General features: G+C 51.8%; 2 protein-coding genes across 6 annotated transcripts in view; both read left to right on the forward strand.

Moving 5' to 3' along the window:
* On the forward strand, window positions 1-26,808 carry FBXO46 (F-box protein 46). Of its 5 annotated transcripts, none has more exons than XM_079985483.1 (3): window positions 1-116; window positions 8,682-8,764; window positions 21,019-26,808. In XM_079985483.1, the coding sequence occupies exon 3, from the start codon at window positions 21,108-21,110 to the stop codon at window positions 23,121-23,123; it is 2,016 nt and encodes a 671-aa protein (XP_079841609.1). In that variant the 5' UTR covers window positions 1-116; window positions 8,682-8,764; window positions 21,019-21,107; the 3' UTR covers window positions 23,124-26,808. The 5 variants fall into 5 exon arrangements, with proteins under 5 accessions (XP_079841609.1, XP_079841612.1, XP_079841610.1 ...); XM_079985486.1 differs by having other exon boundaries at window positions 8,682-8,757; XM_079985484.1 differs by lacking the exon at window positions 8,682-8,764 and having other exon boundaries at window positions 29-116.
* The window catches only part of LOC307221199 (gastric inhibitory polypeptide receptor-like), a 76,397-nt gene that overhangs the window by 48,166 nt on the left and 942 nt on the right, over window positions 1-27,289 (forward strand). The window lies entirely within an intron of this gene.

A 27,289-nucleotide genomic window follows, 5' to 3' on the forward strand; every position in this document is an offset into this window, starting at 1 on the left:
GGCGGAGCGAGAGGCTGGGCGCGGAAGCGGGCGCTCGACGCATGCGCGGCTTCCAACCCGGAAGTCAGAGGACCTGCTGGTGTAAGGAAGGCAGCTGAGGTTGTCTACCTGGCCAGGTGTGTTGCGGGGAAGAGGTGGGAGGGGCAAGAAGCGGGGAGGGCCAGAAATGGGGCGGTGGGGAAAGAGGTTATCAAGCCAGGTGAAATGAGTTGGTGGGATTTGGGAGATATATTTGGGATAGGGAGTAGAAATAGGGTTGCCACATTTTTCTTACCACTGCTGCGCCTCTGCTTTTTATTTATTTTAATTTTTTAAAAGAAAGCTGCCAGACACGCAGAGTTGAGCAGCTTTTCCTGGCAGGGTGACACGGAGGAAATGTTGCCCTGCTTCCACGTGGTGTGTGGCAGGTTGCTGGTGTCAAAGGCACAGGAGCAGGTGGAGCTGAAAGAAGAGGAAAGGTGGCAACCTTTCTGAGGGGAGGCGAAGGGAGCCAGCCCCCAGTGCATGCGGGGCATGCCTAAGCTGTTGCAATGTTGTGGTCGTTGTTTAAGCTTTTCTCTGTGTGGGTCGGGGTGGGGCTTCTGCAGTGGGGGGTTGACTTTTGATGGGAGAGAGGAATAGGGAAATGGGGGGGGGGGAGAGCTGCGAGCTCTGGACAAGGAAGTAGAAAGGAGACTGAGGGAACGCGTATCAGTTTTTTCGCTGGTTGCAAATCAAACACGAAGGCACACTGCGCAGGTGTTGGCACGATCGTTTCTCTTGGGTGCAATCTTACCCTTCGATGCTAAGGAAATGGACGGGCCCAGTTGGGAACAGACGCAACTGAAGTCTCGGAACCCAGCTTCTGGAGGAGATCAGTTCTGATCTCGAATAGATTATATGCCAGGAGTGAGCAGGTGGTGGCGGGTCCAATCTGGCACACTTGAAATAAAAGGTACCATGGAATTGCAGAGTTGGGAGGGGTCATGCGGGTCATCTAGCCCAACCCCCTGCAGTGCAAGGAATCTTTTTGCCCAACGTGGGGCTTGAACCCACAGCCCTGAGGTTGAGAGCCGTGTGCTCTAGTGACTGAGCCATCATGTTGCCAATCCAATAACAAGAAAGGTGTGTGGAAGAAATGGTTGCCGTAGCTAATCCACACGGAGACAAGAGAAATATGAGGTGGCAGTGGAGGAATACCACCCTAAGCCAAAAACTAGTTGGCCTTGCCTCAGATGGAAACAAAATCCCAGCCCCTCATCCACTCTACTTAATCCATCTTCTCCCCTTGTTTAGGACAATATCAGGAATTTTGTCTTTTGAACCTTCTTTAGTGCCTTTGGGCTTCACTTCTGCCTGTGATGTGTTGTGAGCGCTGGGCTTTATTTGTTTCCCTCCCCTGTATTTGCTTATTTGTTGCATTTCTGTATCACTTCCTTTTCCAGGGAATTCAAGATGGCTTGCATGGTTCCCACCCCTCCTGTTTAATCCCCACAACAACAACCCTGTGAGGCAGGTTTAGGCGGGGGGGGCAGTGACTGGCAGAGAGAAGCAGGGACAAGGTGTCCCCAAGTGAGCATCACATGGCTATTTGGGGATCTGAACCAGTGGCATAGCGTGGGGGGTGCAGGGGGGGCCGGCCGCACCGGGCGCAACATTTGGGGGGGCGCTCGCAGCTCTCTGCCCCTACCTGGCTCACTCACTCTCTCTCACTGCTGTGCGAATCCGATCCGAGCCGCCGGGTCGCTGCCCACTGTGGAGGGGGGGTGCCAGGCGTGTGGGTTAGGGGGCACAAATTACTTGCCTTGCCCCGGGTGCTGACAACCCACGCTACGCCACTGATCTGAACCACCCTGGCGTGCTCAAAAAGAGTTGACAGACTCTCTGCTGCTGCTTCGTTGCGAAAGATGATTGGCACCTCAGAACAGAGCGCCTTGAAAATACTTAAAAAGGCGCACTCGTGAGTCAGGTTGTCTGACAATGCCCCGGAGCATTCAATTCTGCGTCCCGTGCAGTTATCACCTTCCCTTGCGCAACTGCAGCAGTTTTGCAGCCTCTAAAGTTTTCCCTGCTCCCTCTCTCTCTCTCTGCGTTGGCGAGCTACACAGGTTAATTACATGGTTGCGGATGAAGCGCTTGACAGCTAGATTTAATTTCAAGCATTGCGCTTGGAGAGGAGCCAGAAGCAGAGCACTGCCTTGTGTACCGACGGGAAATGCTTAACCTTTGGCGTTTGTGAGGCTGTGAGCCTTTCTTGGATCTGAGCCTCCTGCAGTCCCTCCTTTTGCAAAATGTTGGCCGCAGACCAGCAGATGCCCTTGCTGCTGTTGAGAGCTGTGGTTGCAATCCCATACTCACTTCGTTCCAGGTAGAAATGTATAAACTGAATTGGAAGTATGTGAACTGGGATGCCTCCAGTTTCACTCTTACCTTGGCTACGAATATCCCAGGTAATTTTAAAGCAATTTTCTCTGTTAGATGGGGACGATGGGAATTGGAATTCAAAACATCTGAACTACATCTGGACTAAGTTGGCAAAAGCTTCCTCAAGGTAGGCTTCTGTTTTTGCCATAATGTGATAAGAGCAGCCTATCTTACATGGCTGTTCCAAAGATTATTCCAGTGATATATATCTTTTTAATCAACACGTTAGAAAAATTCATGGCAGTGTTTTTGTGTGTTCCACATCCCTGTTTCCTTCTCCAACTGAAACCGAAACAGTTCTAAGAAAGGAACCGAAACTGACACAGTTCTAAGAAAGGAACAAAAAAAAAAATTGCTCTCCCAATACGTCATTGATCTTTGGAACTCACTGCCACAGAGATTTGGTGGGGGCGAAAGCATGTTGGCTAAAAAGATGAGACCCATCGGGAAACCATATTGAAGTAGCTCTTGCAAAATCTTCATGTAGACAGAAAAATACCAAGTTAGTGAGATGTTATGCTCTGGCAACCGTTTTGTGAATTGGAGCAGAGGCGCCAAAACACATTTCAGTGAGCAAAATGAGAAGGGTTCAATAGGAGGCGGTAGCAAAGCTTTCAGGAAGGTAAAGGTAAAGGGACCCCTGATAGTTAAGTCCAGTTGTAAACGACTCTAGGGTTGTGATGCTCATCTTGCTTTATTGGCCGAAGGAGCCGACGTTTGTCCGCAGTCAATTTTTCTGGGCCTTGTGGCCAGCATGACTAAGCCGCTTCTGGCAAAACCAGAGCAGCGCACGGAAACACCATTTACCTTCCCGCCGGAGCGGTACCTATTTATCTACTTGCACTTTGACGGGCTTTCAAACTGCTAGGTTGGCAGAAGCAGGGACTGAGCAACGGGAGCTCACCCCATCGCGGGGATTCGAACTGCCGACCTTCTGATCGGCAAGTCCTAGGCTCTGTGGTTTAGACCACAGCGCCACCCGCGTCCCAGTTCAGGGAGGTAAAGGTAAAGGTAAAGGTACCCCTGCCCGTACGGGCCAGTCTTGACAGACTCTGGGGTTGTGCGCCCATCTCACTTAAGAGGCCAGGGGCCAGCGCTGTCTGGAGACACTTCCGGGTCACGTGGCCAGCGTGACATCGCTGCTCTGGCGAGCCAGAGCCGCACACGGAAACGCCGTTTACCTTCCCGCTGGTAAGCGGCCCCTATTTATCTACTTGCACCCGGAGGTGCTTTCGAACTGCTAGGTTGGCAGGCGCTGGGACCGAGCAGCGGGAGCGCACCCCGCCGCAGGGATTCGAACCGCCGACCTTTCGATCGGCAAGCCCTAGGCGCTGAGGCTTTAACCCACAGCGCCACCTGCGTCGTTCAGGGAGGTAGGTGGCCCCAATTCAGTACTGTTATTGTTGAACTGAATACCCCCCACCAAGAAATAGCTGAGGGCATTTTAAGAGCATCTGTTGTCATTGGCTTTGTATCTCAGCTACAAACAGGTCAGTAATCATCTGACTAGGACCTTGGAGACCAGAATTCAAATCCTCACTCAGCCACGAAGTTCACTGGGTGACTTGGGCCAGTCACTGCCTCTCAGCCTAAGCCTACCTCACAGGATTGTTGTGAGGTTAAATAATATGAGCAACAGTAATAGCAAAATTTCTCCCCTGCCGTTCACCAGCAGGCCCCGGGGCCGGAAATGCAGTATTAAAAACAGTTAAAAGCAAATTATATTCACAGGAATAAGGGGAGAATCCTGTATGTCATCTTTTGTGTCCATGGAGAAAAGCAGCAATATAAATGTAATAAGAAAAATAAAATCCCCCCCCACTTTTATGCAAAAAGGATTGGTGCTTTTGGGGTGATTACCTAGGGCAGGGGGTCCATTGAATGTTAAAAGTTCAGCATCAGGAACCAAAGGAAGTGTCCAGAAATAAAGGATTTTTGTGTGGAGTCGTAATCGCTTGTCATCTGAAACACTACAAGGTATTGTTTTTCTGCCGTTTGAATCCAAAACAGCCACCAGGCCTTGGATCTCGTACGTAATACAGCCACTAGAATCTTGAAAGCTAAAACACACAAAAAGTTCAGGCATTGGGATATTTCTTCAATGGTTGCCTTAACCTTGTGGAGGGTTGTGTGTTTTCAAATGGGCATGAGAGCTAGAAACTTGTGCCCTTCTTCCTCCAAGAAGCTGGCAGAATCTGTTCTTTTCAGTTTAATATCCAGTATCCAAAACAGGACCGTATTTATTGTGTCGGTTTGGGGAGCTGGGAGGTGCAATAGGGGCTTGCTCTGTCCACGCCGTGCATGGACCTGGTATTGCAGTACCTCTGAGCGACAGTGTGGCACAGTGGTTAGCGTATCGGACTGTGGCCTGGTTAGCCAGGGTTCAAATCCCCCGCTTGGGTGTGAAGCTCACTGAGAGAGACTTTGTCACTGCATCTCTCAGCCTAGCCTGTCTCACAGAGTTGTGGGGATTAAACGAGGAGGGGGAGAACCATGGAGCTCCTTGGGTAGAATTTGGGATTTAAATGTAATAAGTAAATAACCCACCGATGTGTGTGTGAGAGACAACCCCTCTTCATTGGAGCTGGAATCATGGTCACATAGCTGCCTGTCCACTGTGTCCAAAGTCAGTGGCAGACCTTGGGGTCCAAAATTCCCACGACACCAAAGTTCAGTGCCGCCTCTCGCCTAATAATAATAATATTAATAATACCCTGCCCATCTGGCTGGGCTTCCCCAGCCACTCTGGGCAGCTTCCAACCAAATATTGTTGTTGTTTAGTCGTTTAGTCATGTCCGCCTCTTCGTGACCCCCTGGACCAGAGCACGCCAGGCACTCCTGTCTTCCACTGCCTCCCGCAGTTTGGTCAAACTCATGTTCGTAGCTTCGAGAACACTGTCCAGCCATCTCGTCCTCTGTTGTCCCCTTCTCCTTGTGCCCTCCATCTTTCCCAACATCAGGGTCTTTTCCAGGGAGTCTTCTCTTCTCATGAGGTGGCCAAAGTCTTGGAGCCTCAGCTTCACAATCTGTCCTTCCAGTGAGCACTCAGGGCTGATTTCCTTCAGAATGGAGAGGTCTGATCTTCTTGCAGTCCATGGGACTCTCAAGAGTCTCCTCCAGCACCAGAATTCAAAAGCATCAATTCTTCGGCGATCAGCCTTCTTTATGGTCCAGCTCTCACTTCCATACATCACTACTGGGAAAACCATAGCTTTAACTATACGGACCTTTGTTGGCAAGGTGATGTCTCTGCTTTTTTTAAACCAAATATTAAAATACAGTAATACATCAAACATGAAAAGCTTCCCTAAACAGGGCTGCTTTCAGATGTCTTCTAAAAGTTTAGTAGTTGTTCTTCTCTTTGACATCTGGTGGGAGGGCGTTCCACAGGGCGGGCACCACCACTGAGAAGGCCCTCTGTCTGGTTCCCTGTAACTTGGCTTCTCGCAGTGAGGGAACCGCCAGAAGGCCCTCGGCGCTGGACCTCAGTGTCTGGATAGAATGTTCTGCATCATAGTTGCGGCACTCCTTGCAGTTAGGGCTGGGAGACAATCGTTACCGAAACCCTGGGGAGGTGCTGCCTGCCAGTGCATACAGTTCTGAACTAGATGGGCCATGACTTTTCAGTGTTCCTGGAGCAATGATGCTGAGGATCAAGGGAATATAAAGGTAAAGGTAAAGGTACCCCTGCCCGTACGGGCCAGTCTTGACAGACTCTGGGGTTGTGCGCCCATCTCACTTAAGAGGCCAGGGGCCAGCGCTGTCCGGAGACACTTCCGGGTCACGTGGCCAGCGTGACATCGCTGCTCTGGCGAGCCAGAGCCGCACACGGAAACGCCGTTTACCTTCCCGCCGGTAAGCGGTCCCTATTTATCTACTTGCACCCGGAGGTGCTTTCGAACTGCTAGGTTGGCAGGCGCTGGGACCGAGCAGCGGGAGCGCACCCCGCCGCAGGGATTCGAACCGCCGACCTTTCGATCGGCAAGTCCGGAAACATAATTGAATCAGATCCGTGGTCTGTGCAGCTCAGTCGCCACCTGACTGGTAGCAGATCTCCAGGGTTTCCTGCTTTTGCAGTCCTGCCTGAAAAGTTCTAACCACAGAACTACGATGTTTTAAATGTCATGAAGTTGTTGGAGTGGGAGACTCTCAGGGCTGTGGGTTCGAGCCCCATGGTGGGCAAAAAGATTCCTGCGTGGCAGCGGGTTGGGTTGAATGACCCCTGGCTCTCTTCCAACACTACAGTTCTATGATTCTATGGATGTCATTCTTCAGAAGTGACACGCAGTAACAACTGCATTGCTTTGTTTGATATTTCAAAGCACGATTACCTCTTGTTTGTTAGGGTCTTAACTTTATTTGATAAGGTTGGCCAGGAATGGGTGGGGAGGAATACAAATCTTTGTTGTTGTTGTTGTTGTTGTTGTTGTCGTTTAGTCGTGTCCGCCTCTTCGTGACCCCCTGGACCAGAGCACGCCAGGCACTCCCGTCTTCCACTGCCTCCCACAGTTTGGTCAAACTCATGTTAGTAGCTTTGAGAACACTGTCCCACCATCTCGTCCTCTGTCGTCCCCTTCTCCTTGTGCCCTCCATCTTTCCCAACATCAAGGTCTTTCCCAGGGAGTCTTCTCTTCTCATGAGGTGGCCAAAGTAGTGGAGCCTCAGCTTCAGGATCTGTCCTTCCAGTGAGCACTTTAACTATACGGACCTTTGTTGGCAAGATGCCGTCTAGGTTTGTCATTGCTTACAATAAATAAACAAGTTGAGGGGCTCAGGCTTGCTGTGAAAGCTCTCGGGACGCCAGGGAGGCTTTGTTTTGTCACTGCTGAGAAACTCTGTATGTGCTCAGGGCACTCTTCCTGCTGTTGTTTCGCAGCCCCTTGCTAAACCTGGCATTTAAAAGAAAACATGAGAACATTTTCAGTTACAATGGCAAGGAGGAGAACACCCTCAGCACCACAGGGAGGTTAGGCTGGCCTCAACCAGAGCCAGGGCTTTTTCAGCTGTGGCCCCGATCTGGTGGAACGCTCTGTCACAAGAGACCAGGGCCCTGCGGGACTTGACATCTTTCCGCAGGGCCTGCAAGACAGAGCTGTTCCACCAGGCCTGTGGCCAAGGCACAGTCTGACCCCCCTCCTTCGGTAATCCTCATAGAACTGTAGCCCAATGGTTGCCATTAATTTGACTCTTGATTTTAGAATGAATGGATTTTAGAATGTGTTAAATGATTATGATTTTATGTAAACTGTGTTACTTTTATTGCTGTTAGCCACTCTGAGCCCGGCGTCAGCTTTAAAAAAACATCAACAGGAGCCCAATGGTTGCCATTAATTTGATTTTGAATTGATTTTAAAATGAATTGATTTTAGAATGCTGTTGTTTTATTGTTGTTAGCCACTCTGAGCCCGGCTTCGGCTGGCGAGGGCGGGATATAAATAAAATTATTATTTATTATTATTATTATTATTATTATTATTTTCTTTTAAATGTGGGGTTTAGCAATGGGCCGTGAGTGTCCCTGAATATACAGAGTTTCCCACCAGCGACAATTCCCCTCCCTGACATCCTGAGAGCTTTGGGCCCCAGAACTTTATTTTTTTATCCTAGGTTTCCATACTTTCCGATGGTTCGGTCAGGCTTGGGAATGATCGCTGCTCCCTTGGAGTCCCCTCCTTAATCTTCCTCCTGCTTTGCATTCTGCACTTTGTAGACGGTCCCTTGCAGGGAGTGGGGATTTAAAACACACACACACACACACACACACACACACACGCAAAACAACAAGCCTGGGTAGGCTGAGACTCTGCTGTCATCCATATATGGGCATGCCCCAAACGCGGCCCTCCGATTGGCTGCCGGGCGCCATGCATATGCCTGTCAACAAATGGCTGAGCCTGGCGGATGGTGCGCGGAGGGGGGGGGCCAGGAGGGAGAGTTGCAATCTGATGGATTAAAGGTCCCTATTGTATTGCAAGGGGGGGCATGTAGGGGCCGGTGGAATGGGCCTGCTGGCCCTTTAAGGGAGCAGTAACACACACACACACACACACACACACACACACACACACAGCAAAAGGGGGGGGGGAAAGCTTTGATTGCTTGCAAAACCCCAATATCTCTCCCTGCTTTTCTTTTTTACAAACTGATCCTCCCCCCCTTTTCTAAGCAGTGTTTGCAAAAAACAAAACAAAAGGGGGGTGGTAAGAAAAAAACGGAAGGAAAAACATCCTTTGCAACCTGTGGATCTGTTTTGTTTTATTTCATGCTGGTTTTTCCAGGCCCCAAAGCAGGGATGTAGGTTTCAGCGGAGGCCTCCTCCAGATCACACCCACTCCTCCCACCCCAGGCTTGGGAGTAACAGGTAAGAACCCTGGGAGATGGCGTGTTGTTGTTGCCCTTTCGCCCTCTCTTGGGGTGCAGATGGATTCTTGAGCTGAGATCCTGGAGAGGGACTCTTGGCCTGGCGAGGGTTCCCCGCCCCCCCTCCTTTCCCCCCAAATGCATGACTTTCCCCCCTCTCTTCTTTGCAAAGAGCTGTGTTGCGGGTTGCAGCCTTGGCGCTGGGGTGCAAGGGGCGCAGAACGTCCCCCTGGGCGCTTGCCCGGGCACGTTGACACCTTGCGTGGGTGGTGTTGAGGATGCCGGGCTCCCACCCATCCCAGATGCATCGGGTCCTTTTCCGGGAAGGACATTGTTCCCCTTGTAGACTCCGCAAGAGCTTGCTCCCCTCCCTTATTAGGATTGGGGCCCTGGCAGAGCTAGATCCCAGAAGCCATGGGGGGAGGGAGAAGGGGGACGGCACCCAAGTTTGTCTTCACGGCCCGAGTCAGCGCAGGAGGTGGAGGGTGGGTGTGAAGACTCCCTGGGGGGGGGTTCTGCATGGGTGGCACCCCTTGCACTTGTTGACTCCGGTGGGCTTCCTCTTGCGAAACCCTCAGAGGCCAACCTGGGGTCCTGGAGAGCCCCAGGTTGGCCAACGCTGCTGCTCCCCCCCACCTTTCCCCCACGTGGACTTCCCCAGGATTTGGGTGACTTCGCAAGAATGCAGCGGGGAGAGGCAGACATAGAACATAACCTCCATTTGCCTTAAGAAAAGGGGGTTCGGTCTGCCGTTTCGGCTATAAGCGAGGCAACACCCTTGCGCTTCAGAAGTAGAAGCCAGCCTTGGGCAGACTGCCCGTTGGGCAGCTGGGACGGCAAGTTGATTGGTGGTTGGGGGGCCACCTTGGAAGTGTGTGTCTGTGTCTACCTGTCCGTAGTTATTTCACATGACTCCATTCATTCAGTGCTGAACGTTGGGTGCAATTGTTCCAAGCGGTGTTAGAAATTCAGGTGCATCAGCTAATCGACAAATGGCAGCTTAAACCTAGGTTATAGGAGTCACAAGGGGACGCAGGTGGCGCTGTGGGTTAAAGCCTCAGCGCCTAGGACTTGCCGATCGAAAGGTCGGCGGTTCGAATCCCTGCGGCGGGGTGCGCTCCCGCTGCTCGGTCCCAGCGCCTGCCAACCTAGCAGTTTGAAAGCACCTCCGGGTGCAAGTAGATAAATAGGGACCGCTTACCAGCGGGAAGGTAAACGGCGTTTCCGTGTGCGGCTCTGGCTCGCCAGAGCAGCGATGTCACGCTGGCCACGTGACCCGGAAGTGTCTGCGGACAGCGCTGGCCCCTGGCCTCTTAAGTGAGATGGGCGCACAACCCCAGAGTCTGTCAAGACTGGCCCGTACGGGCAGGGGTACCTTTACCTTTTTATAGGAGTCACAACAGAATGTCTAGGCATCATTCCCTCGCCCACCAGTGGGGTTTGTTGTTGTTGTTGTTGTTGTTTATTTCATTCATCTGTTTCTCTGTCTATCTGTCGATCTATCTAAAAAAAATTCCTTCCAGTAGCACCTTAAAGACCAACTAAGTTAGTTCTTGGCATGAGCTTTCGTGTGCATGCACACTTCTTCAGATACACTGAAACAGAAGTCACCAGACCCTTCTATATAGTGAGAAGGTGGGGAGGGGTATTACTCAGAAGGGTGGTGGGATTGGGTGATAGGCAGATAGCTGTGATGAGCCTGTTGACGACTCTTAACGACTGCAATAGGTCTTACAGGAAAAAGCAAGGGGTGAAAAGGTGGAAAATGGCTTTGTCATGTATAATGAGATAAGAATCCAATGTCTTTGTTCGGGCCAGGTCTCTCCATGGTTTTAAGTTTGGTAGGTAAAGGTAAAGGTACCCCTGCCCGTACGGGCCAGTCTTGACAGACTCTGGGGTTGTGCGCCCATCTCACTCAAGAGGCCAGGGGCCAGCGCTGTCCGGAGACACTTCCGGGTCACGTGGCCAGCGTGACATCGCTGCTCTGGCGAGCCAGAGCCGCACACGGAAACGCCGTTTACCTTCCCGCTAGTAAGCGGTCCCTATTTATCTACTTGCACCCGGGGGTGCTTTCGAACTGCTAGGTTGGCAGGCGCTGGGACCGAGCAGCGGGAGCGCACCCCGCCGCAGGGATTCGAACCGCCGACCTTTCGATCGGCAAGCCCTAGGCGCTGAGGCTTTTACCCACAGCGCCACCCGCGTCCCTTTTTAAGTTTGGTAATAAGTTGCAATTCAGCAGCTTCTCTTTCCAGTCTATTTCTGAAATTCCTTTGTAATAGAACAGCTACTTTGAGATCTTGTATAGAATGTCCTGGGAGATTGAAGTGTTCTCCTACTGGTTTCTCTGTCTTGTGATTCCTATATAGAAGGGTCTGGTGACTTCTGTTTCAGTGTATCTGAAGAAGTGTGCATGCACACGAAAGCTCATACCAAGAACTAAGTTACAGATAGGTAGCCGTGTTGGTCTGCCATAGTCAAAACAAAATTTTTTCCTTCCAGTAGCACCTTAAAGACCAACTAAGTCAGTTCTTGGTATGAGCTTTCGTGTGCATGCACACTTCTTCAGATATCAGGTATCTGAAGAAGTGTGCATGCATACAAAAGCTCATACCAAGAACTGACTTAGTTGGTCTTTAAGGTGGAAGGATTTTTTATTTATTTTGTTTTGACTATGGCAGACCAACACGGCTACCTATCTGTAACTGTCTATCTATCTATCTATCATCTATCTATCATCTATTATCTATCTCAAAGCGGCTTCCAAACATTAAAACATCATATAAAACAACCTAGAACAAAACAAATCCAAGCTTCAAGGAAAATATTTCAGATCCTTCTCTAAGTGACATTTTGCTTCCCCCATACAGTCATACCTCGTGTTGTGTTTGCTTGACGTTGAGCGTTTTCAGGTTGCGTCCAGTGGCCACCCGAAAGTACCGGAAAGGATTACTTCCGGGTTTCGTCGCTCGTGCATGCGCAGATACTCAAAATGACGTCATGCGCATGCGCAGAAGTGGCAAATTGCGGCCTGCGCACACGCAGACGCGGGTTGCGTTCTGCTCAGGTTGCGAACGGGGCTCTGGACCGGATCCCGTTCGCCACCAGAGGCCTCGGGTTAGGTACTTAATTCGTTCCGGAGGTCCATTCTTAACCTGAAACTGTTCTTAACCTGAAGCACCACTTTAGCTAATGGGGCCTCCTGCTGCTGCTGCGCCGCCGAAACCCGATTTCTGTTCTTATCCTGAAGCAAAGTTCTTAACCTGAAGCACTATTTTTGGGTTAGCGGAGTCTGTAACCTGAAGCATATGTAACCTGAAGCGTATGTAACCCGAGGTACCACTGTATTTATTTACCTACTTAATTTATATAGCTGCCCTGTAGCAGAAGAGCTGTGGGAAGCCAGTGTGGAGTATTGGTTAGAGTGTCAGGCTAAGACCTGGGAGATCAGGGTTCAAATTCCCACTCAGGAAGCTCGCTGGGTGACCTTGGAGTCAGTCACAGCCTCTTAGCCAACCTCACAGGGTCGTCGTGGGGATTAACTGAGGGTCGTCGTGGGGATAAATAGGCTCTTCAGCTTACCTGCTGGAGAAAGCCGGAGGGGCCAGCCAGGTGGAGACGTCTGTTGCCAACCTAGCATCCAGAGATCTCCATGTGGGTGCAGTTGGACCCGTGTCAGTTGCAAAACGCGCCTGGCACCCGCCTAATTTCTAACACTGATGTCGTTTGGGCTTTGCGCATAATTCACTCGCCCCTCTGAAGCCTGTTTTGCAAGGGTTCAAACTGTAGCTACGGGAAATATCCCCAAACAGAAAAGTTTCCCGCATAACTGGCCGGTGCTCTTTTTCCCCATGTGGGGGAAACAAAATCCATTTAAGAAGTTTGTTATTAACAGTGCGCCATAGCCAATGATGTGTCCTATATTAGTAACACAACATTAGCCAAGTGGTTAAAGGGTTGGGCGATGTCCTGCAAGACCAGGGTTGAAATCCCTGCTTCGCCATGCAGCTCATCGGCCGACCTTGGGCCTGTCACTGCACCTCTCAGCTTAATCTACCTCACAGGGTTGTTGTTGTTGTTGTTTAGTCGTTTAGTCATGTCCGACTCTTTGTGACCCCCTGGACCAGAGCATGCCAGGCACTCCTGTCTTCCACTGCCTCCCGCAGTTTGGTCAAATTCATGCTGGTAGCTTCGAGAACACTGTCCAACCATCTCGTCCTCTGTCGTCCCCTTCTCCTTGTGCCTTCCATCTTGCCCAACATCAGGGTCTTTTCCAGGGAGTCTTCTCTTCTCATGAGGTAGCCAAAGTATTGGAGCCTCAGCTTCAGGATCTGTCCTTCCAGTGAGCACTCAGGGCTGATTTCCTTCAGAATGGAGAGTCTCAAGAGTCTCCTCCAGGGTTGTAGTCAGGATTAAATGTGGAGATGGAGAACTGCATACTCCGCCTTGAGCTCCGTGGAGCGAAGCAAGTGGGTGATATGCAACAAGTAAGCAAATAATATAGGGACGCGGGTGGTGCTGTGGGTTAAATCACAGAGCCTAGGGCTTGCCGATCAGAAGGTTGGCGGTTTGAATCCCCGCGACGGGGTGAGCTCCCGTTACTCGGTCCCAGCTCCTGCCCACCTAGCAGTTCGAAAGCACGTCAAAGTACAAGTAGATAAATAGGTACCACTCCAGCGGGAAGGTAAACGGCGTTTCCGTGCTCTGCTCTGGTTCTGCAGAAGCGGCTTAGTCATGCTGGCCACATGACCCGGAAGCTGTACACCGGCTCCTTCGGCCAATAAAGCGAGATAAGCGCCGCAACCCCAAAGTCGGCCACGACTGGACCTAATGGTCAGGGGTCCCTTTACCTTTACGCAAGTAATAATCAAGCGTCAAGTGGATGCCTAGTGCAAAAGCAATGTTAGAACAACTTGAGAGTTGCAATTTTCTAAAGCTTCTGCCAGTAAAATGTGCATGCTAAAATGATATCGCTTTCTAAGGTATGGATAAGGAACCTATCAGGGGCCAGATGTGGCCCTCCACACCTCTCTGAACTCTCCCCAGGCAGCATTCCTCAGCGCCTTGCTTTGCATCCCAAGTGTTGCTTGGCTAGAAAGTTGCCCTTGAACCCTGACCGTTCCTCTGGCTTGCAAGTGGGGGGATGATGATGGAGAGGGGTGTGGGAGCGCCTGCAAAAACTACCTTGCTTTAAGGTAAAGGACCCCTGACCGTTAGGTCCAGTTGTGACCGACTCTGGTGTTGCGGCGCTCATCTCGCTTTATTGGCCGAGGGAGCCGGCGTACAGCTTCCGGATCATGTGGCCAGCATGACTAAGCCGCTTCTGGCGAACCAGAGCAGTGCACGGAAACACCATTTACCTTCCCGCCAGAGTGGTACCTATTTATCTACTTGCACTTTGACGTGCTTTTGAACTGCTAGGTTGGCAGGAGCTGGGACCGAGCAACGGGAGCTCACCCCATCGCGGGGATTTGAACCGCCGACCTTCTGATCGGCAAGTCCTAGGCTCTGTGATTTAACCCACAGCGCCACCCGCGTCCCTCTACCTTGCTTTACGAAGGTGAAATTTGCATCGGTTGCTCTGCCCCCTTTGGCCCCCTTCCCCACATCCTCTTTGCACCCTCGGAAGGCCACCCCAAAGGGCATGCTGCCCTCGGGTGGGAAAAGGTGCCCTTTGCTCTGCATGGAGGGGTTGTGGAAAATACTCTGGTGCCAGTTGACCTTTGCAGATTATCTGCATAGGAGTGCTTTTTTGGGGGGGGCATCCAATATCCCTGGCGATGGGGGACCCTGGTTCATGGAATGTGGGCAGAGGGGAAATCCTCTGCAAAAACTCTGGAGAAATCTTGCATCTGCTTGCTTTCCCTGATATGTCCATTTTCTGTGTGCACATAATTTTTTTTTTTTTTTGTGGGGAAGCATTCTCTCCCCCACAAAAAAAAATCCTGCAATCTGGAATGGTCCAGCTACTTTGAGAAGTAGAATTTTGTTAGGATGATTCCCACAAGCCTGGCCTTACACGTAGCTAAAGCCTAGGGCAGGCTTCCTCAACCTTGGCCCTCCTGATGTTTTTTTGGCCTACAACTCCCATGATCCCTAGCTAGCAGGGCCAGTGGTCAGGGATGCTGGGAATTGTAGTCTCAAAACATCTGGAGGGCCGAGGTTGAGGAAGAAGAAGAGTTTGGATGTGATATCCCGCCTTTCACTCCCCTTCAGGAGTCTCAAAGCGGCTAACAATCTCCTTTTCCCTTCCTTCCCGACAACAAACACTCTGTGAGGTGAGTGGGGCTGAGAGACTTCAGAGAAGTGTGACTGGCCCAAGGTCACCCAGCAGCTGCATGTGGAGGAGCGGGGAAGCAAACCTGGCTCACCAGATTACGAGACTACCGCTCTTATTAGCATCCTGCTCCGGTGCAATTTTCCCTGCCTGGTTTCTCCTCTGGAATTGCTGTTACTCCATAAGTTTGGCCGGCGCCACTAAAAGGCTTAGGAGGAAGGGAAAAGTGATAGGTGGTCTTGGAGGAAGCTGCAGGCTTTGAGCTGACAGGCCCCTCCTAGTCTCAAAGTCTAGTCTCTAGGGACTGCAGAGATCAGTCTTCACCCACCTGCCTCTCCTGGGCAGTGCTGACTGAGGCTGGCAGGAGTTCTCATCCAAAACATACAGAGGGCACCAGGTTGGGGAAAAGCATCTCACATGGATAAACATCATTGCTTTTGACCTCTGTGGCATTTGCACCGATCCCCGTCCTCATGTCAGACCTATTTGCATGAGCAGCAACCACCTCTGTGTGTCAAAAGCTCAGAGGCAAAAACGATTGAGAGTTAAAGTACATTGGGCTGGTCAGCATATTAATATATTGTCCAAAACCAGTTTGAAGTCCATACAGTCATATCTCGGGATATATACGCTCCAGGATAAGTATTTTCGGGTTGCGCTCTGCGGCGACCTGGAAGTAACGGAGCGTGTTATTTCCAGGTTTCAGCGCTCGCGCATGCGCAGACAGTCAAAATGACGTCACGCGTGGAAGCGGCGAAACACAACCAGTCTTACGTTCTGTCCAGGATTTGAACGGGGCTCCAGAACAGATCCCGTTCTCATCCCGAGGTACCATTGTATTCTGATAATGGTTTCATAGCTTTTGACCTGTCAATATATCACGAATCAGGATGTGTGTTAGGGCTGGGAGATATATTGTCCCAAACCGGTTTCAAGTCCATATCATGACACTGGTTTCATAACTCTTGACCTGGCATTGTATTGCAAATCGTGATGTGTTTGTGTGTGCGATGCAAAAATCACAATGTGGGAAAAGCCGTGAAGCCAGCCAAGGCCTCTCCATAGCTTATTACAGTGGTACCTCCAGTTGCGGGCAGGATCCGTTCCGGAAGCCTGGCCGGATCCTGAGGTTTTTGCAACCGGAGGATCGCTTCTGCGCATGCGCGCACATCAAAACCCAGTAAAATACTTCTGGGTTTGCCGCGGGCGCATCCCGAAGTTTACGTAACCAGAGGGTTACGTAACATCGTGATATATATCACAGTAAGACATTGTGATATATATCACAATGTTTAGCTGGTGATATATCGTGATGTTGAAAACCAGATATCGCCCAGCCCTAAATGTGGACATAACAGAGACGGGCAACAGCATTGCAGCTGCTCCGGAGGCATTCCTGATATTTGCAGGTTGGTTTGCTAGTCCTGTGGGTACCATCCTCCAGATGTTTTGGACTAGAGTTCCCATCACCCCAGACCATTGGCCCTGGGACACATCTGGAGTTATCTGCCCCTATGCTAGTCTGGCACCACTCTTCTCTTCCCGAATAAAGCACTTGCAAATTGGCAAAGGAGTAAATCCACTTTTTGAATTTGGTTTGTCCCTCCTTTCATCTTTTGCTCTCCTTCAGTTAACTGGGTGAAGAGGAGCGAATATGTAAAGGTAAAGGGACCCCTGACTGTTAGGTCCAGTCGTGGCCGACTCTGGGGTTGCGGCGCTCATCTCGCTTTACTGGCCGAGGGAGCTGACGTACAGCTTCCAGGTCATGTGGCCAGCATGACTAAGCCGCTTCTGGCAAACCAGAGCAGTGCACGGAAATGCCATTTACCTTCCCGCCGGAGTGGTACCTATTTATGTACTTTGATGTGCTTTCGAACTGCTAGGTGGGCAGGAGCAGGGACCGAGCAACGGGAGCTCACCCCGTCGCGGGGATTCAAACTGCCGACCTTCTGATCAGCAAGCCCTAGGCTCTGTAGCTTAGACCACAGCGCCACCCGCGTTAATTAAGATGGGGGGGGGAGGAGAACACTGTACAGCACTTTGCACAAACCTTTGTATTTTCTCTGTGCAAATGAATCTGTCGCTCCTGACTCTCTGGGCAAGGGGATGATTGTGAGCTTTAATACGGGAACCCAGAGGCCTTTAATCCTGTTTCATGCCTCTGATCGTTCCGGTGTTGGGAGGCGGCCCCAACCCACACGAGGTGGGTGGCCAGGGTGAGCTTGCTTGGCGGGCCTTCCTTAAAAGCTCTGGCAAGGTTTCAAAGAAAGAAGGAAATAACTAATATGAGTCCGTGTCTGCAGTCTTGTATCTCTGGGGCTGGAAGGCCCCCCCCCCCATCACATGCAAATTTCCTAGGTGGGCACTGATAACATATTTTTATTTTGATTTGTTTGCCTATTGAATTTCTATCCCATCTTCTCCTCCGGTGAGCTCAAGGTTCTATGCGTGGTTCTCCCTCCCTCCCCCCTTGACCCAGATTTCCGGAAGTGCCAAAACATCCCCCAAAGTTTGGGGGAGCCCTGTCCTAGCCCACTGCTTTCTCTCTCTCCTTTTTAATTTATTTGCTCAACACACAACACAAAAGGACAAAATTAACCAAAGTGAAAGTACCATCAGTCGCGCCATACATAGAGAATTAATATAAATTTCATAATCCTTACACTATCATGGTCTCTTCTTTTTAAACTCGACTTCCCATCTACTCCATAAATCAAATTACCATTCTTTACTGCCAATACATTTTATTACTCAAAACATGTTCAAAATATGTTAAATGGTATAACTAGCAAATGATATTGCTGGAGTTATTCAAATGTCGCTACGGATTTTAGGTCGGTATCATTCATTTCCAAGTATATTTTAAATACTTCCCATTTTGAAACGAATTCTTTCCTTGATTTGTTCTTTAATTTTTCGGATAAAAAAGGTAAAGGTACCCCTGCCCGTACGGGCCAGTCTTGACAGACTCTGGGGTTGTGCGCCCATCTCACTTAAGAGGCCAGGGGCCAGCGCTGTCCGGAGACACTTCCGGGTCACGTGGCCAGCGTGACATCGCTGCTCTGGCGAGCCAGAGCCGCACACGGAAACGCCGTTTACCTTCCCGCTGGTAAGCGGTCCCTATTTATCTACTTGCACCCGGAGGTGCTTTCGAACTGCTAGGTTGGCAGGCGCTGGGACCGAGCAACGGGAGCGCACCCCGCCGCAGGGATTCGAACCGCCGACCTTTCGATCGGCAAGTCCTAGGCGCTGAGGCTTTAACCCACAGCGCCACCTGCGTCCCATTAATTTTTTTTTTTTCCGGATAGGCTATCTTAATTCAGCATAAACGATCATTTTTTGGACCCATTTTTTGGGATCCAGCCCACCCACTGCTTTCTCAAAGCATTTGTGCGGGGAACCCGGAAGCTTATAGCGGGAATTGCGACGCTTGTTGTTCTCTGAAGTGACTCTTGGCGTCCGTTGTTGGGAAAGTGGGGTACAAATGCAAAGCGAAAATTAAAAATCCCCCGCCGAAGAAGGCAGGCGGTAACAGGGGGAAACTTCCCTGAAACACTGAACCGCTGTCCTTGCCCCTGCTGTCGAGCCTCTCCGCCCCATAGCTCCTGCCCAGACAGCTGCCCCTTCAGCTGCCCCCCCAGCCAGCCAGCCCCATCTGTGCCACAGCGGCTGCCTCTGTCCTGCCCTTTACGACACTGTAATAGGATCCGTAATCTTGTCAAGCTTCCCTTCTTGCCTTATAAGCCAGGAGTAAATTATGCAGCAGGAGGCCATGCAGAACCTGAGCTGGCCAGCCAGAGAGCATGCTCTTAGGGGTGGGTGGGGAACGGCCTGCGTTGCCCATAGCTGGTCAGACTGTGGGGTGGGGAAGCAGGTGAGGAAGCCAGGGACAAAGGTGTGCATGGTGTGAGGGGCTCAGGTGTAATAATAATAATAATAATAATAATAATAATAATAATAATAATAATTAATAATAATTAATTTATTATTTATACCCTGCCCATCTGGCTGAGTTTCCCCAGCCACTATGGGCGGCTCCCAATCAAATGTTAAAAACAGTACAGTGATACCTCAGGTTAAGAACTTAATTCGTTCTGGAGGTCTGTTGTTAACCTGAAACTATTTTTAACCTGAAGCACCACTTTAGCTAATGGGGCCTCCTGGTGCTGCCGCGCCACCAGAGCACGATTTCTGTTCTCATCCTGAAGCAAAGTTCTTAACCTGAAGCACTATTTCTGGGTTAGTGGAGTCTGTAACCTCAAGCGTATGTAACCTGAGGTAACACTGTACAGCATTAAATATTAAAAACTTCAGATATCTTTTAAAGATAGGATAGCTGCTTATTTCCTTCGCATCTGAAGGGAGGGTTGTTCCACAGGGCGGGCGCCACTACCGAGAAGGCCCTCTGTCTGGTTCCCCTGTAACCTCACTTCTCGCAGTGAGGGAACCACCAGAAGGCGCTCGGTGCTGGACCTCATTGTTCGGGCTGAGCGATGGGGGTGGAGATGCTCCTTCAGGTATACTGGGCCTTTGAGGCCATTTAGGGCTTTAAAGGTCAGCACCAACACTTTGAATTGTGCTCAGAAACATAGGTCTTTCAGGACTGGTATTATATGGTCTCAGTGGCCACTCCCAGTCACCAGTCTAGCTGCCGCATTCTGGATTAATTGCAGTTTCCGGGTCACCTTCAAAGGGAGCCCCACGTAGAGCGCATTGCAGTAGTCCAAGCGGGAGATAACTAGAGCAGGTAGTCGCTGGTGGATGAACGCAGTGGGTGGAGGGGCTCCGAGAGAGCGATTCAGGCCTCTGATGCCGCCCCCCCAACGCTTCTGCAACCATTGCCAGTTCGCCGCCTTTCTTTGCTTCAATCATGAGATCCAGAGACCCGGAAAAAAAGCGTTGATTTTCAATTTGCTGGGGTTGAGGGAATGGCCCCCGTATGTTTGGGCCCCGCAGAACGGGGCCTTTTCCGCAGTGGCTCCTCACTTGTGGGATGCTCACCTGGTACCAGGCCTTTGGCTGGTTGAGATCCGATGCCCTTTTAAAATGTGTCGAGGAAGGGGGCTGGTATTTGTATTTCGTACACTGTGTTTCTTATATTGCAGTTTTGTGTCATGAAGCGCCCCAAGATCTACGGGTATGGGGCGGTATGCAAATACAGTGGTACCTCAGGTTAAGTACTTAATTCCTTCCGGAGGTCTGTTCTTAACCTGAAACTGTTCTTAACCTGAAGCACCACTTTAGCTAATGGGGCCTCCTGCTGCTGCTGCTGCTGCTGCTGCTGCTGCACCGCCGGAGCACGATTTCTGTTCTCATCCTGAAACAAAGTTCTTAACCTGAAGCACTATTTCTGGGTTAGCGGAGTCTGTAACCTGAAGCATATGTAACCTGAGGTACCACCGTATGATAAATAACAAAATAATAATATTAATAATAATAACTTTTGAGAAATCACCATTTCTAGTGCCACACCCCGTTCTGTGATGGATCTGGGTAGCTAGGTAGCTAGCTAGGTAGGTAGATATACTATGGGCCTGAATTACGGTGTGTGATTAAAAAAAAAGTAGAATAATAATAATAATAGAATTGGAAGGGACCTGAGGATTATCTAGTCCTCTGAAAGGCAGGCATATGCAGCTATCCCACACAGGGATTGAACCTGCAACCTTGGCATTATCAGCACCACGCTCTAACCAATTGAGCTATCCAGGCGTGGTGTATTCTTATTACGCTGTCCCACAGTTTGGTACTAGGTAAGGAACAATGCAGCGGTCTGTTGTGTGGCTCCTGACATCCTGCTAAAGGTTACCCTCTTGCTTTCACACAATGAGGGCTGGAAACCTGACGGTGCCTTTTCAAAACCGGAAAGCTTATTTCCCCTCCCGCCTGCTGGAAAGCTGAATTCTGCGCCCCTCGTGACAACTTTGTGCCCTGTTGCGATTGCAAGCTGGCTGATGTCTCTTCTTTTCCTCTCCCCCCAGGCACCTCCAAGGCCCCACGAGCTGCGCATCCATGAGCTAGGGGAAAGGAAGGGCCGCCTTCCCCCCTGCCCCCTTGCCATGAGACAGTGATGGATCAGAACACCTTCTCCCACATCCAGCTATGGTGCCCGCGGCCTTTCGGCACCTACTCCCAGAACAAGCAGTGCCCTGGAGGCCAGGTGAAGAAGACCTTTGGGGACTTTGCCTGCAAAGCCAAGGAAGAAGAAGAAGGCGGCGGCGAGGCCTGCTCCGAAAACACGCCCCCTGCCCCGCCTCCTCCGCCCCCGCCGCCCCCCACGGTCTCCCCCAGCCCCAGCCAGGTGGAGGAGGGCCGAGTGCTCTTGGACACGTGGTACGTGATCAAGCCGGGAAACACCAAGGAGAAGATTGCCTTCTTTGTGGCCCATCAGTGCAGCAGCGGCAGCCGAGCCAGCGCCATGAAGGTCAAGGGCAACTGGGGGAGTGACAGCTCCAAGGCCAAGCGGCGGCGGAGGTCCCACGACCCCGGCAAGAGCAAGGCCTGCCCGGTCAAGGCGAAGGATGCCGGCAGCAGCAGCAGCAGCAAGGAAGCGGAGGATGTGTGCCTTTGCCCGGAGTCCCACGCCGAGCCGGCGGGCGGAGACTCCACCGACCTGCTCTCGGTGGCTGAGATGGTGGCCTTGGTGGAGCAGCGCACCGCCCTGGCGCTGCAGAACTACCCCAGGCCGAGCGTGCCCGCCGCGCCGCCGTCCCCCATGGTCTTCGTGTCGGCAGAGCAGGAGGGCGAGGAGAAGAGGGCGCCTTCTCCGGGCGGCAGCTCGGACTGCAGCCGGGTGGCGGAGGCGGTGGCCCACTTTGAGTCGCAGCAGCGGGAGCGGAGCGTCCTGCGCCCCAACGGCCTGTGCCGGGAGTCTCCCGAATGCGTGGCCAACTCCCAGCACAGCCCCGGCGAGGTGCGCATCGCCTTCCGCATCTCCAGCAGCCGCGACCCCCGCTCGCCCACCGAGGGTGGCCAGGGCGCCCGCCCCAACTGCATGTTCATGAGCTGCGGCGGGTCGCCCACGGGCAGCGCCACCCGCGCCAAGGACAAGATCACCTGCGACCTCTACCAGCTCATCAGCCCCTCACGGGACACACTCCCCAACAATGTGGACTTCCTGCTGGCCAACGCTTCCCCAAAAGGGGCAGACGGGGTCACCAGCGAGCCCCCGGACGTGGAGATGACTTGCCGGGAGAGCCCCGGCGGCTCTGGCAAGCTGGACGCCATCGCGGAGGGCTGCCGGGGCGGCGGGGAAAAGACGGTAGGCCCCGCTGCTGCGGTGGCTCGCGACTGCGTCTCCGGCTTCCACGTCGACGTGGTGGTCACTGGCGTGGTGGACCAGTGCGTCTTCTTCGGCAAGGACAGCACCAAGAATATGAAGGAGGAGACGGTCTGCCTGACGGTGGGCTCGCCCACGCAAGAGGGGCTGTGCTCGGCGTGCGACGACCCGCCGCCGGGCCAGCTCTTCTTCCTGCATGCCCAGGTGCCTCGGCAGGAGGACGGCCGCGACGTGGACGGCGCTTTTCTGGACCCTGCCAGCGGTGGCGAGGGCAGCCTAGAGAGAGCCGACGGGCCCGGCCTGGAGCCGACGTCCGCGGACACCTCGCTCTGCCGCCTCTACCGTCACGTCTCGCACGATTTCCTCGAGATCCGCTTCAAGATCCAGCGTCTGCTGGAGCCGCGGCAGTACATGCTGCTCCTCCCGGACCATATCATGGTGAAGATCTTCAGCTACCTGCCGACGCAGTCGCTGGCCGCCTTAAAGTGCTCCTGCCACTACTTCAAGTACATCATCGAGACGTTTGGCGTGCAGGCCACGGACTCGCGCTGGACCCGGGACCCCCTGTACCGCGACGACCCCTGCAAGCAGTGCAAGAAGCACTACGAGAAAGGGGACGTCTCCCTCTGCCGCTGGCACCCCAAGCCCTACCATCACGACCTGCCTTACGGACGCTCCTACTGGATGTGCTGCCGGCGGACGGACAAGGACACGCCGGGCTGCCGGGTGGGACTGCACGACAACAACTGGGTGCAGCCTTGCGACATGCTGAGGGAGAGGGCAGCCCGGAGGGAGGACGGGAGGTGAGGGGCAGAGCCCGGCGGGGACGGGGGACGAGGTGAAGAAGAAGGAGCGCCTCCCCCTCTCCTCCGCTCTCCTCGGGTGTGCAAGAGGGTGTGGTGTGATTGTGTTTTACAGGATTTTTGTTGTGTTGAGGATTGTTTTTTTCCAAAAAAAAAAAAGCATTTGGTTGCGTTTCCCCGTTTGGGTTTGATTTCTTGCCTGCCCCCAGTTACAGAAGGGGGGGGGGGGCGCGCCAAAAAGCCAACGTATGGAAAAATAGAAAATAAAATCTACATCTAAGGAGGCACAGGGCCCTTAGAAATGAAAAGGGAAATCGTGGGTGGCGGGGATTAAAATGACACCTGTTTTCTCTTCCAGCCATTGCAGCTCATCTCCAGGTTTAAGGGAGGGGAAGGGTTAACCTGCAGACCTCCAGGCATTGTGCAACTCCCATCATGCCTTTGGCTCTCTCTGGAGGGCAGCAAGTTTCTGGTCACTGGTGTAGGGAGATGATGTGAAAAATCTTCGAGTTGCCTTTGTCCCACCCCCGTTTTTGAAAAATAGGATGTTTCCTAAGCTTCCAGACTTCCATTTGGGGAAATTTGCTCTCCTGACATCACGTCGCTGGTGGTACCCATGCAAGGCTGGCAGGACCATTTGTATCCATCCTTGTGTCAATCGAGGATGCAGCCTCACGGCTGACTGTAGGAACCAGTGGCAAAGTGTGCTGCGGTTTCCTGGTGGCATACCTGCACTGTCTTTTTTAAAAACCAGCTACTCAAACCCTTTAGGGCAGCAGAGGGATTTCCTCTGTGCCCTTGCAAGAACTCATTCCTAGGGAGGGTATTCTGAGGCAGCCCAGAGAGCAAAACCGGTCCGGTTTCCCTATTGCCACGGGAAAACTGTGCTTGTATCTTTAAAGCATGCTTCTCCAACATAGTACCCGCTGGACATTTTGGACTACAACTCCCATCAGTCACCGCTGTAGTGCAAAAACAGCTGGAGGGAACCCCTATTGGAGGAAGACTGCTTTTAAGACACAGCTGTTTCCTTACAATGAATAAACCTTGATTTCCCAAGTTGCAAATCTTGGCTTTGCTTCCTTCTTCCTCCACACCCCGAATCTGGGCCCTTTGCTGCTCAAGTCCAGGCATAGGCAAACTTCGGCCCTCCAGATGTTTTGGACTACGATTCCCATCATCCCTGACCACTGGTCCTGTTAGGTAGGGATCATGGGAGTTGTAGGCCAAAGCATCTGGAGGGCCAAAGTTTGCCAAGTCCATGTTAAGAGCAAACAGGACCCTGCTTCCCTGTTTTGAGGGTCATTTAGGTCAGTGTTTCCCAACGATCTTGGGTTTTTGGACTACAACTCCCATCATCCCTAGCCAGCAGGACCCAGTGGTCAAGGGTGATGGGAACTGTAGTTCCAAAACAGGTTGGAGACCCAAGCTGTTTGGGGAAACACTGATTTAGATCTCTTGACTTTGGCTGCGGTTCCTACAGCCATACCATCTCTCCTGTGTCTGCCTGTGCCCTCTGCAAACTTGCCGCCTCGCAAGGGGAAGCTCGTACCCCTGCTCCGTTAAAGAGAGACCCTCCTTTATCCACAAATCCCTGCCATTTTGAAACCCTTCCAGACACTCTGTGCTCTGGGATCCCATGCAACCCTTCCAAATCCCACAAATCAGACCTCCGTTCTGCTACCTGGCTGCTCGCTCTGTTTGCAGGGAACCTCGGGGCAGGTGGATAGAACAGCCACAAAATAATCCCGAGTCCTTTTTACGAGTTGGAGAGGAACGGCGCTGAAATTGCATCGTTCTAGGAAGAGGGCAAATGGAGTCTCTGCCAGAAAGCCCTCTGCATCCTTGTTTGAACCAATCTGGGGGTTCCCTTCACCCCCCCAAAAGCCAGGGAACCACTTTAAAAAAGAGTTACCTTTGTGGCACAGAGGCGGTTTCCAGTCCCAGACACCTGCTTGTGAGCTGCAAAAAAACAAAACATTTGGCTCCGAGAATAGGGGTTGGAATTTCCAATGCGAGATCTGCTAGTGCTAGGAGAAAACATATCACCGTCTGCCCGCTGAATTGCGCTAGCAAGCAAGGGGGGCGGCATGTCGCTTTGCCTAACAGTCAAGCCCAGCAGTGGGGAAGGACGACGGAAGAGGAAGGGCCCCACACCTTGCTACTGTGGTTTATGTTTGCCCGCAATTCGCTGCATGTCCGACGACCCCACGCCAGGGTGCTTCCGCCCCCCCCCCAACCCCCCCAAAATCAGGAGAGGGTTTCATCGCCCAGACATATCACCTCTGTTTGCCTTGGATGCCCAGTGCATCGTTTTAGGGCTACAAACTCTCACGTTGTCTTAAGGGCTCTGTTCATGACATCTGGGGCTCCACCGGGTTAGGGGGACCTTGTTCTCTGCCAGGGCCCTGGGCAGGCAGGCCAGACCCCCTTCCGTACCAAAGAGAGGGCTACCGCCTGACTTTACGTGGCCCCTTCACCTCGTCCCCAGCCACCGTAGTGGGGCAGAGAGAAGCCATTCTGCAGCAAAGGAGTTTTCCCACCCTCCCTGAATACAGGAAACCCCCATTGAGGAGTTTATACTCCACTGTGCAAGGAAATTTGATCCTTGCGGGGGTGCAGCGCTCTCTGTCCTGCACCCCACAGCTCTGTCCAGCTAGCGACCAAGAATTGTCCTGAAACCCCAACCCTGATTCCATTGTTCAGTAGATCAGCTTGGATTTTCTGGAGAAAAGCTGGCGGTTTCCACTGAGCTGTCCAGTCCACAGAAAACAAAAGGCTTCCATGCGCCTCTCTAGTCGTCTTTTGAAAGTCTCAGCTGGGCTGTTGGCTCCCGTAAATTTCCCCCAGACTCTTCCCAGATTCCATACAGGGCAGTTCTTGCTGCTTTTAATATTTCCGCAGGGGAGGCAGTCGCAAGAGCCATCGCTTGTCCCCAAGGCTGGCCCGGCAGAAGGGAGAAGGTGCAGCTATGAAAATTCTCCTGCGCAGCTCTGCCGCTTTACGGATTCTGTGTCAACCTAGAATCTCTGGCCTCCCTAGATCCATCCATCCTTAAGGCGGGGGCCCCTAAAGAGTCGTCCTTCCGCATGTTGCCTTTTAAGAGACTTCACTTCCCCCTACCCTCCAATTATGTGTGCACACACACACACACACACACTACAACCCAAATACACACCTGCCCTAAATTTTGGGTGGTTTTTAGCCATCTATCTCATCCTAACCACCCCGCCGCCGCCCACCGAAAAAAAGTTGCTCATTTCTCTCCTCCCTACCAGAACTCGATCAGGGCTCGCTCCGCAGCCTTCCCAAACCTCACACTTGGGTCGAAAAGTCGCACTGCTCCGCTGGCGAAGTGGAGTGCCTTCCTCATCTCCTCCAGTCCTGTTCACACTGATATTTATATGCTTGTTTGTCTCTGTACATGTGTGACATTTTCAAAAATGACTTTTGAGTGGAGGGGGGGGAGAGAGAGAAAAAAAAAATTAAACAGCAGGAAAAAGAAAAGAGAAAAGAAATAAGCCTTGATTTCTGACAGTGGTTCTGCACTCGTTTTTATTTGCTGACCGAGGGGTTCATAAAGCGAGTCGTTTGGGCTTTCTTTGCACAAACCGCGGAGTTAAATTGCAAAGCCCGATCAGGACTGAGCATGCTCAGGAGCAGCGGAATGTTGAGCGTTGGTTGAAAAATGCAAAATGAGGGGCAGAATGAAGTGGGCTGCTGTCATTACACCCATTGTACAGATGGGATAATAGAGGCGGATGGGGTCATGGCTTGCCTAAGACTACATAGTGAGTTTGCAGCAGAGAAGAGAATAAAACTGGGACCTGATTCATAGTTCAGCCTCTCTTGCCACCATACTAGAACAGCTCTTAAAAGCCCCAAAGATTTTTATTGTCTCTGCAACTGGTTTCACCTGGTGTCCCTAGAACAAGGAATGAAAGGAAAACTAGGTAGTCCTTTTACCCAGCACAGCAGCTAAAATCAATATCTTCCTAGCTTTCTTTTTCTTCCTCTTCTCCACCTCTCACCTCTTGTTTCATGGTCACATAGCTCAGTTGGTTAGGTAAAGGTAAAGGGACCCCTGACCATTAGGTCCAGTCGTGGCCGACTCTGGGGTTGCGGAGCTCATCTTGCTTTATTGGCTGAGGGAGCCGGCGTACAGCTTCT

Source organism: Podarcis cretensis (assembly GCF_951804945.1).
Source record: "Podarcis cretensis genome assembly, chromosome: 8".
In the NCBI taxonomy this organism is placed as follows: domain Eukaryota; kingdom Metazoa; phylum Chordata; class Lepidosauria; order Squamata; family Lacertidae; genus Podarcis; species Podarcis cretensis.